The 11,385-nt window shown below is 38.4% G+C and overlaps 1 protein-coding gene across 1 annotated transcript; it reads left to right on the top strand.

The window, feature by feature from the left end:
• Positions 1-331: 331 nt before the first annotated feature.
• LOC114686609 (zinc finger protein 54-like) lies at positions 332-11,036 on the top strand. The gene is made up of 5 exons (XM_028861269.2): positions 332-606; positions 2,253-2,338; positions 5,332-5,422; positions 7,367-7,493; positions 9,131-11,036. The coding sequence occupies exons 3-5, from the start codon at positions 5,393-5,395 to the stop codon at positions 10,801-10,803; spliced, it is 1,830 nt and encodes a 609-aa protein (XP_028717102.1). The 5' UTR covers positions 332-606; positions 2,253-2,338; positions 5,332-5,392; the 3' UTR covers positions 10,804-11,036.
• Positions 11,037-11,385: the final 349 nt, after the last annotated feature.

Below are 11,385 nucleotides of genomic sequence, written 5' to 3'. Positions count from 1 at the left end.
TGTTAGCGATGGGATTCTGGCATCTGAATGTAGCCTGTTATCGTTTGTGTTTTATCTGAAGGGTTCGGAATCCAATGTGGTGGTCAGAAACCGGGGTGCAGCGTCCTCCTAGGTGCAGTTCTGGTCCAGGCTGGCAGCGAGCATGTGGGGAGGCTGTGCAGAGCGGGTGCAGGGCAGCCTGACAGCTGGAGCTGTGTGGAAGGCAGCCCGAGACCGAGTGGGAGGGACGGGTCCCCAGTGGGCGGGGACACTCACCCGGAAACAGCAGCTGGGAGGATGTGGAGCATTGGCTGGGTGTAGGGGAAGAGTGGAAGTGCGGCGGGGTTAAAGTGGTGACGTAAACGGAAGCTGGTACACAAAGTGAGCACAGGGAGGTAGGTCAGTATCCGATGTCAGCAGTGAATAGTGCCCATTCCCTGTCATTGCTCAGGGCCTGCACGGTGGGGAATCTCATGGTGCAGACCTGGTTGCGGAGGACACGGCGGGGTGTCGCGGGGACGCGAAATCTCCCCGGAGCCGCAGTCGCCGCGCGGGGCGGCCTGGGAAAGTCACCAGTCAGCAGCGCAGTGGCGGGAACCGCAGCCCGGCGGCCCTGGAACCTCCCAGGTCAGAGGAGCTGCGGGGCTGGGACACGGGAGGGGAGGGACCGGGGGTGCGAGCAGTTTCTCTGCTGTTCATAAGGAAGCCGGCTCTGAAGTTCTGCTGTGGATGTCTTTCCCTTGGTGTATGGTATGTCTGTTTTGTTTGTTTTTGTTTTTAATTGATCTTCTGATTACCAAAATAGTCTTGTAAGAATAATATAATCGAATATTTGAATTTATCTGTTGAGATTTGCAAACACGATTCTCTTTGCTACGATGGAAATGACAAAACGGTTGAAATTTACAAACATCCATACTAACTTCCGTGTTATACCGATTCCCGGTTCAAGAGAGTGAATTTACCTCCAGACTTGGAATCTCCCAGAACTTTTAGATAATAGTCATGAAAGGAACGCCTGCAAATTTCATTGAATCTGAAACTTTTTTTTTTTTTTGCTAGTTCCACAGTATACTTATAAACATTTCCTTTTAAAAGTAAACCTTTATCCACAATTAATCATCCATCTGAGACATGTGCACACTGGGATGTAAATACAGCATTCTGAAAAGTGTTTTTGCCAGGCCTGGTGGCACAGGCCTTTAATCCCAACACTCAGAAGAGTCAGGTGGATCGCAGTCTATTGATAGAGGCTGCAAGGTGTACATGGTGAATTCAAGGACAGAAAAACCCTGTTCCAAGGGAAAATAGAAAATGACAAAAGACATTTAAATGCATTATAGTATAGAATAATTTTAGATAGCATCTTTTGAGTAATTACGATAACTCATCTACATCAGAAAAATGTCTGCAATAGTCTTTTGTCTCCTTAGTCCAAGAAAAGCACTCTGACCCTGGACACATGACCAAACTGTTATTTTTGGTTCTTGTGTTTGCTGTGTTTGAGACCTGAACTCACAGTGTTGCTGTGTCTGGCCCAATCTCACCAAGTAGACCAACCAAGCTGGACAGAAGAACACAGAATTCCACCCACCTGTTTCTCCCAAGTGCTAAGATTAAATGTGTGCACCAACAAGACGATTCAAACTGTTGTTTTTTTCCTCTTGTGGTCTCTTGACAGCCAGTGGTGTGACTGTGGACTTCTCTCGGAGTGGCAATGCCTGGACTCACCCCTGAGGGCTTTGTACTGGCACTGGATATTGCAGAATTGCAGCAGAATAGTTTCTGTTGCTGAGAATTGTTTGCTTAGCAGTCTTCCTTGCTCCTCCTTAGTATTTCTTGACAAACTAATCTGCCACTGTGTGAACTTTATGTGAATGAGTCTCACATCCCACAGAATAAAGTGAAATCCTCAGAGGAAAAAAGAAAAATTTCATGATATCTTCTGTCTTCTTCATGTGTGTTCCTTAGGGAGATATAAGACTTTATCACCATTGGTCCATGATCATTTAAGAACCTCACTAGTGTATAATATTCTCTTCCCAATCATTCACTACCATTTCTGCCCTTGAGTTTTGACTGCGCTGTGATTGGAAGTGGGATTCAAGATACAATAACTAAAAATGCTTTCTAATTGTTTTCTGTATTCTGACCAAGCAGGACAGTTGGGGAATCATTTTATAATCCTGTATTTAGTTTTCTTCTCATCTCCTAAGCACAGTACTGTGTTAGAAATCCAGGTGCTTCCTGAGCAATCTCTTTCTCATGTGCAGGGCTAAATGATCACCCAGACCTGCTCACCTGTGTAGCAGAACAAAGTGTCCTGGAAGGAGAGAGGAGACAGGAGCTAAGGATCCAGGTATGGTGGAGACATTGGTGAAGGAGTGGAAAGGGGATCAAGTGAATGTGGAAGTGGGACATGAAATCAGTTTTCTCACATTTTGTTTCACAAGAGATAATTCTGGAGACTCCCACTGAAAAAAATCCCAGGATTATTTTTTTTTTTAAAATTTATTTTATTTTATTTTTTTGTTATATATATTTTTTATTTTACAATACCATTCAGTTCTACATATCAGCCATGGGTTCCCCTATTCTCCCCGCTCCCACCCCTTCCCCTTACCCTCAGCCCACCCTCCATTCCCACCTCCTCCAGGACAAGTCCTCCCCGAGGACTGTGATCAACTTGGTAGACTCAGTCCAGGGAGGTCCAGTCCCTTCCTCCCAGACTGAGCCAAGTGTCCCTGCATAAGTTCCAGGTTTCAAACAGCCAACTCATGCAATGAGCACAGGACTTGGTCCCACTGCCTAGTTGCCTCCCAAACTGATCAAGCCAATCAACCGTCTCACCTATTCAGAGGGCCTGATCCAGCTGGGGGCCCCTCAGCCTTTGGTTCATAGTTCATGTGTTTCCATTCATTTGGCTATTTTTTTTTTTAATAATTGAGTAAAACTGAAATTTATTATATGCCACAGTCGTCCTAGGGACCTCCATGCTATATATATAGCCTCTATGGTTCTATGGGTTGTGGTCTGATTGTTCTTTATTTTATATCTAGAATCCACCAATGAGTGAGTACATACCATAACTGTCTTTCTGGGTTTGGGTTACCTCACTCAGGATGATTTTTTTCTAGTTCCATCCAGGATTATTTTAATGTAGGCATGAGAAAACTTTCTTCAGAAGAATTAATAATGGAGTCAAATGAAATTCCATTTGACTATATATGTGAGTGCTTCTATCCTTATTCATTCACATCATGGATCATGTTTTCATACCATTATTATTTCTTCATACCATTATTATTTCTTTGATTTTAATCTGTTATAAAAATGATGAAAATTAATACGTCTAGTTTTATTTATTGTTTTCAGAATTTTTGAGTTTTGATATTCTAGCATATTCTCTACCCTTTAGTGTTTTTGTCTCCATTCCTGAATATAATGCCAATGGAGTTTTGATAAGAATCAAGTATATTGATAGCCTGGTACACTCTATACTGTCTCCTATTGCCTGTTAGATACTAGGATAAATATTTAAAATGTACTAGGAGTTATGCTGATTTGGTAAAGTATTGGCTACAGGTTCTCCTCTAAGACCCATTCCTTTACTAACTTTGGGGAAACAGGCTAGGTTTCCAGTACCAGGCATGACTTTCCTCCTGTCGAGAGGGTCTTAATCCAATTAGAAGCTGTTGGTTACAACCTAATTATGTGTGCCACTTTTGCACCCTTAGGGCTATCATGCAGTGCAGATCATTGTTGTGGTTCATAGGTGTCATAGCTGGATAGGACAGTTGGTTGGCTCCCTCCTTTGGAAGGTTACATGTCACCTAATACCATGAAAGCTAGTCCCTAGAGAGGAGGTTTAAGGTCAGTTCCATCTTGAGTTCTCTAGTATTTGTGTCTGAAGTGTGTGGCTTCTTCTAGGAGGGACCCATGGGCAACAGCAATACTGTATAATGTTTGGAAGTCTCTTGAACACCTCTGAACAACAACTTCAAAGCAGGCTTCTTATATCTGGTGTTGGTCATTTTGTTAGAAATTATGTGGCTCTTGTGAGGAGCATCATCAGTCCAGTTGGGAAATTTTCATTTATTCTCTAAATGTATATGTTTACAGAGACTTAGATATATTATAGGATTTTTTGTTTTGTTTTGTTTTTTGTTTTGATGGATGGGTAACAATCAAGGAATAAATGGATTCCTTATGAATTTTCCAGACATCCTTACTGTTATTTTATCTTTCTTCTTCTGTGTTTATATCTGCCCCTTTTCCATAATTAAATCTTCACCCCTTTTTTCCCCATTTCCCCCTTCAGATCACTTGTTCCCTGTTACTCCATCTCTATTACTCTGCCACATCACACTGTGATCTCTTCTTACTTTTCTGGTTACTGCAGTCATTCCAGGTTGTATACTCACATCTGAAGACTTGGAACTAAGAACTTCCTATGAGAGAACATGTAATGTCTATCTTTCTGAGTCCAGGTTACCTCACTTAGTATGGTCTTTTCTAGGTCCAACCATTTACCAGCAATGCTCATTATTTCAATTTTGTTTACAAGAATAGTGTTCAGTAATGTTTATGTACCAAACTTTCACTATCCATTTGTCAGTTAAAGGACATTTAGATTATTTCCAGTTTCTAGTATTGAACATGGTTGAGAAAGTATGTGTGTAGTAGGATGTCAAGTCCCTTGAGTGTACACCAAGGAAAGGAACAGCTGGGTCATGTGCTGAATTTATTTAACTTGAGAGTTTGTTTTTTTAATTGAGGATTCTATATTTTGATTTTCTGTATGGCTAGGTTTTTTTTTTTCATTGAGTTTTTATTTCCTATGTTTTGTTTTTATTGTTGCTGGTTGGATTTTTGGTAGTATTCTTCCTTCTTTTTGAGAAATAGTGGTTTGCTGTCTTGCCCATGGATGATTATTCTCCCGTTCTCTTGTATTTCTCTATTCTTCACATGAAATTGGTTATTTCCCATGTTCTCATGAATGATTTCTCTAACTCTCCTGTATATGTTTTGCCTCTAATTTATCATCTATTGTGCTTCTGTAGTGAAATCAGTTATGTTAATTGCTGACTATCTTGATATGCACTTAATTGTTTATCAATTTTAAGAGAGTAGTGTAGATGACTGCAGAGTAGTTTTCTTTGTACAGCAAGATGCTTGATGGTAATTTTCTCTTCAAGCTTCAAATCTTTCCATGCTCTCCTGCTTTGATATTATTGACTAGACACCTGGTAGAATTCTGTTGATTGTGTCTTTTCATGTGCTTTGATATTGTTCTCTAACAACTTTCAGTATTAATTTTCACTCTTCCTTTTTGACCCCTTAATTTAAAAGGGAAGTGACCATCTATTCATTGTTTCTGAAAGAGAAACTCAAAGAAGAGAAACCGTAAGAAATGGCTGATTCTCCAGTAAACATGTTGCAGGTCAGTGGTCCTTTCGACTCTTTATCTAAATATGTTATACTTTGATGTATTAAAAGCCTTTAATTTTCTGATTCTGATAATTTTTTAAAAATTTTATTATGAGCTATTCTGCAAACAGGGAAACAACAAAATCACACACTGAAATTAAGCAGACCCAAAGACTATACAACTCATTGTACTTTTATACAGTTAGAGTCATCATAGGGAACAGAAGCTCTAGAGCCTTATTTGTAATTTTATATTTTCACAATCAAATATATTTTGATTTACTTATTTACCACCAAAACCCCAAAAACCTTTGACAGAATTAGAACTAGAAAAGCAATTAGCTTTATATTCTTTTTCATAACTGATGTCCATTACCTCTATTCAGTCCCTGATAATTTAACCTTTCCTGTTCTCTTTTCTCCATGTTATACATTGCCCACATATACATTGCTTCTATATACGTATATTATTGGGTAGGTTCTGCATATGAGGAAAAACACCATGTCTTCTTTCTGAATGTATGAATGAAGTGTGTGACTGCACTTAATATTACACATTTTGAGTCCCTCCATTTTCCTGCAGGTTTTTATTTTAATTTTCTCTATAGCTGAATTTTCCTCCATTTTATACAGTTTTCATTATCCATTCATCTGTTGATAGATAATTAGTTTGATTCCAGTACTTTTCCTTTCGTGATTAAAACAGCAGTAATAATGGGATATAAATATCTTTGTAGTGGGGTGTGTTGTTCTCTGGGTAAATGGCCAGGAGTGAAAGAGCTGAGTCACATGTTATTTCTCTCTTCAGTTTCTTTAATAATCTCCAAACTGATTCTAACAATTGCTATATTTATTTGCAACCTCCCCTCCATCAACAGTGAATATGGCTTCCTTTCTCTCCATATCCCCTCAAACATTTGTTGTCAAGTTAGTTGATAATAGCCATTCTGCCTGGGGTGAGGCAGTATTTCCAAGTAGTTTTGACTTCTGTTTCCATGGTGGCCTTTTTGGGATCCTGAGCTCTTTTTCAATGTTTATTGGTCATTTGAGTTTCTGTCCTTGAAAAGTGTCTATTTAATTCATTTGCCCATTTTTTGTTTGCAGTTTTATTTCCTTGGTATTTAATTAATTTAATTTTTGGTAAGTTCTTGCTATGAGCCTTATCCAAAATGTCACTTGTACAAATTATCTTAGCTATACCTTAAACATTTTTTGGTGTTTTTGGACTTCCCTCAAATTTTAATACTCTTTGGTAGTGAAGCGAGGTATTCTTCAAAACTTCTGGAATTGTTGTTTGTCTCTGTTGGCCTATGCATATTCTTAGGAAAATTTTGAATCAAAACAGTATGACTGGTGCCGACTTTTCTGTCTGTTCACAGTGGCATACATGTACTCATAAAGTTAATTCCATAGACTACTTATCTCATATGTTTATGTTAAAAATGACAATATGTAGTGCTGTTACAATCCTTGCTACTGTGGAAAAAACAAAACTCTGTCTATAAAACCAGTCATATATTCTGTCTTCCATACCTACCCCTTTGCTATTTAATGGTGTGGCAGTGGTCCTAGAGTTTAAACTTTCCACCTGAGCCTGTTAGAATAGTCTTGTGAGGCCCCATACAAACAGGATTAATTTGTGTCTGTATTTTGCCATGATCTAAAGGAACAGCATTTAAAGCATATTTCCTCATCCTGAATTTTCTGAGACATGTCTGCTGTAATCCTGTGTAACATAAACACAGAATCCATAAATGATAGACATGACTGTCCAGACCTTAATTGTATTTCTTGTTTCATGTATACTGCTTGTAAGACTATTGTTTCATGATAGAATGTCACTATATTGGAAATATTCTCTTTGAGTAATTATCTTCGCTCATCTACATTCCATCTCATTATATCCCGGAAAGCACTTCCAGGTAGCTTGTGATCAAGCCATACTTTTTTGTTTCAGGGTCTGTTAACATTCAGGGATGTGAGTATGGACTTCCACCAGGAGGAGTGGGAATGCCTGGACTCAGCTCAAAGGGCTTTGTACATTGATGTGATGTTGGAGAATTACAACAACCTGGTCTTTGTGGGTGAGAACATTTTGCTTGTAGAATTCCTAATCCATCATTGTTTATTCAGATGTCATAGAATGTAAAATCTGTTAAGCTGTTTTGAAAAACCAACAGGAGATAAGGCAAAGTTTAGTAATGAGAAAGAACTTTTTCATGCTATTTAGTTTTCTCTTTCCATTTTCTATTTCAGAGTTGTCATCCACCCTTCATCTTGGTTCCAAGATTCATATATAAACTCAGTAACATATAATATTTCCACTCATATCTTAAAGCTGCATGTTTGTTATTGCTATTGACATGGTTTTAGTTGTGAGAAAAGTTCAAGATGTACAAACTGAAAATAGTAAATATAGTGAAGAATTTTACAAGAAATATCAATCTAGAAATCTTAAATTTCTCTGCTTTTTCTTTTCATGTACTGAGTGCAGTACTGTGTTAGACTTCTGTATTCTTTCTAAAAGTTCTAGCATGGTTCATGGGCTACCTGAAAGAACATGTGGATTATGTATGCAATTTAGGCCTGATCACCTGTCTGGAAAGAATGAGATTGCCCTGGAATGTGGAGAGGAGAGAAGAGCCACAACCAGGTTGGGCTAGTGAATGAGCAAGAGAACACTGAAAGCTTCAAGTGAATGAGAAAGCAAGAGCTGAGAATGTTTTTGTGATGTTGAATTCTACTTGAAAGGATTCTTAATCATTTAACTCAGTGTAGTATCCTGCCCCAGGATGCATTCAGTCTGTTGTAATAACTGCTAGAAGGCATTGTGTCTTATTGGACCTGAATGATGGTGACTTAATACTAGTACAAAATGCAGTTTTATTTGACTCTGCTGAAATCAGATTGGAATGATTTCACAATATTTTAAGTCTAACATGAGTCCATGAAGTAGGATTATTCTGTAATTGCCTTCCTTGTATGCATATCTTCATATTTCTTCCTTCATTTTCTTCCCAGTGAGAATACATGGACACCCTTCTGGGAAATAGTCTCAGAAGTCAGTGTACAGAGTGGACTTGAGAATAACCTTGTGAGGAAAGTTAAGAAACACAGCAGTGTGTGGAGCTCAGACATCGGAAAATAGAAATATGTAATAGCTGCCCATGACAGCCCTGCCTCAAATGATCTAGAGCCTCTGATGTCTGGCAGAATACAGTCTTTGCATTCAAAACTTTGTAGAATTTACTGTGTTTTTCTATAGAGAAAAATAAACCTTGTAAGTAAGATTATAATCTTGAAAGGAGTTGGGTCTTCTGAATGTTTCTCTTCATTGTCTCTCACTTAGTGAGTATAAATACTGTGAACCTGGGATTGGATTAAACTTTTCTTTGTCAATTTCCAAGAAAACATATTTAACGATTGAAACATATATTCTAAATGTAACCACTCAGTGTGGTTGATTCCAAATCCAATTCACGGTTGTCAATTATTTTTTCCATCCTTTTCCCAATTATTGCTTTTTGAAAAACATGAGATATGTTATAAATCACTGACCTTTGAAGGCTGTCATGATAAATGAAAACTGTCCGTTACTGAGAGGTCTAATCTAAAGAGTTCCAGGTTCACTTATCTTAAAAGAGAACTTAGGGAGACAGTCATTTATCAGATGTTTATCATTGGAACAAGCCCTATTAATCTGAATTGTACTCATTTTCAGAGAACTATTGCAAATGTGATCCTGTCCATCAACATGTGAAGACTGAAAAGGAGTCTTATCGGTGTAATGAAGTTGACAAAGTGCTTCATGACCCCTCTACTTGTACACTTTATAGAACAAGTGAAACTACAGAAAAGTCTAATAACTACAGATGCAGTAACCACAGGGATGCCTCTGTTGACTCTTCAAACCCACATCAACATGAAAGCATTAACACTAGGGAAGATTCTTGCAAATCAATAGACTGTGAGAAATCTTTAAATTTGTGTTCCATCATTACTCAAGATCAGGGACTCGACACTACAAAGAAAGAGCACAGGCAAGACAAATATGATGGCTATTTCAGCTCTGTATCCAGTCTTTTGCAACAATCAGACATTGGGCAGACACCACACAGGTGTGGGAAATGTGGGAAATGCTTCAGTACTGGCTCAAGCCTCACTGTACATGAAAGAATTCATACTGGAATTAAACCCTACAAGTGCAATGTTTGTGAAAAATCCTTTACCCAACTTTCAAGTCTTAAAACACATCAAAGACTTCATACTGGGGAGAAACCTTACAAATGTCAAGAATGTGAGAAGTCATTTCCTCAGTTGTCAGCATTTCGTAGCCATCAGAAAAGGCATACTGGAGAGAAACCTTACAAATGTAAGGAATGTGACAAATCCTTTGCCCACTGTTCCACTCTCAAGAGTCATCAGAAAGTTCATACTGCTGGGAGACATTATAGTTGTCCAAAATGTGGCATCATCTTTCATATGCGTTCACACTTTAAAACCCATTACAGACTCCATAGAATAGAGAAGCTTTACAAGTGCAATGAGTGTGACAGATCCTTTCCCCACTATTCATTATTGAGTAGGCATAGGAAAACTCATTCTCTAGTGAAGGTTCACAAATGCAAAGACTGTGGTAAATCCTTTCTTAAATTATCACGTCTTAACAGGCATTACAGGATCCATACTGGTGAAAAGCCTTACAAATGTGAGGTATGTGACAAATCCTTTACCTTGAACTCAACCCTTAGAAGACATCAGAAAATTCATACTGGGGAGAAACCTTACAAATGTAAGGAATGTGACAAATCCTTTTTTGAACACTCATATCTTAGAATACATCAGAGTGTTCATACTGGAGAGAAACTTTACAAATGTAAGGAATGTGACAAATCTTTTGCCCAATCTTGTGGTTTAAGAAATCATTTGAAATTTCATACTGGAGAGAAGAAACTTCACATATGTGAAGACTGTGACATATCCTTTATCCGCTATTCGCATCTTAGAAGACATCAGAGAGTTCATACTGGAGATAGACCTTACACTTGTAAGGAGTGTGACAAATCCTTCTCCAGTTGCTCACATCTTAGAAGACATCAGAGAATACATACTGGAGAAAGACCTTACAGTTGTAAGGAATGTGACAAATCCTTCTCTAGTTGCTCAAATCTTAGAAGACATCAGAATGTTCATACTGGGGAGAAACCCTTCAAATGTATGGAATGTGACAAGTTCTTTACCCGGGACTCACATCTTAGAACACATCAGAGAGTTCATACTGGAGAGAGACCTTACAGTTGTCAGGAATGTGACAAATCTTTTGCCTACTCTTCTAGTTTAAGGAGTCATCAGAAAATCCATACTGGAGAGAAACCATACAAATGCAAAAACTGATGCATCCTTTATCCAGATTTCCAAGTTTAGGGGACATTAGAACATTCATACTGGAGAGAAACATACCATTTATATAATGCAACATATTATTTTCCACTATCCTCTGCTTACAAATCACAAGAGTATACATAATATAACCATAAAGATCAGAAACTTGTGAGAGTCTTTAATGAAGGGCTACATTTTAAACAATAGCCTAGAGTTTGTATTAAAATAAAATGCTATAAATGTAACAGTGGGAAAAGCTCTTCTTTCTTTTTTTTTTTTTTTTAAGATTTATTTATTTATTATGTATACAGTGTTCTGCCTACATGCATGCTTGCAGGCTAGAAGAGGGCATCAGATCTCATTATGGATGATTGGGAGCCACCATGTGGTTGCTGGGAATTGAACTCAGGACCTCTGGAAGATGTTTTGCCTGCAAGTATGTCTGTGCACTACATGTATGCTTGGTGCAGCCGGAGGACAGAAGGAGTCATCAGATCCCCTGAATGTGTACTTACCACTGCCATGCCTGTGTTGGTAATTGAACCCTGGTCCTCTGGAAGAGCAACCAGTGCTCTTAACAATTAAGCCATGTCT

This window comes from Peromyscus leucopus, chromosome 1 (genome assembly GCF_004664715.2).
Source record: "Peromyscus leucopus breed LL Stock chromosome 1, UCI_PerLeu_2.1, whole genome shotgun sequence".
In the NCBI taxonomy this organism is placed as follows: domain Eukaryota; kingdom Metazoa; phylum Chordata; class Mammalia; order Rodentia; family Cricetidae; genus Peromyscus; species Peromyscus leucopus.
This window is presented reverse-complemented; position numbering and strand designations above follow the sequence as displayed.

What these genes read in the sequence shown, in the direction of transcription:
- LOC114686609 (XM_028861269.2), top strand. Translation starts at nt 5,393, where the DNA reads ATGGCTGATTCTCCAGTAAACATGTTGCAG. An exon ending in CTCCAGTAAACATGTTGCAG is followed by an intron (nt 5,423 to 7,366) that starts GTCAGTGGTCCT and finishes TTTTTGTTTCAG; the next exon opens with GGTCTGTTAACATTCAGGGA. An exon ending in CAACAACCTGGTCTTTGTGG is followed by an intron (nt 7,494 to 9,130) that starts GTGAGAACATTT and finishes ACTCATTTTCAG; the next exon opens with AGAACTATTGCAAATGTGAT.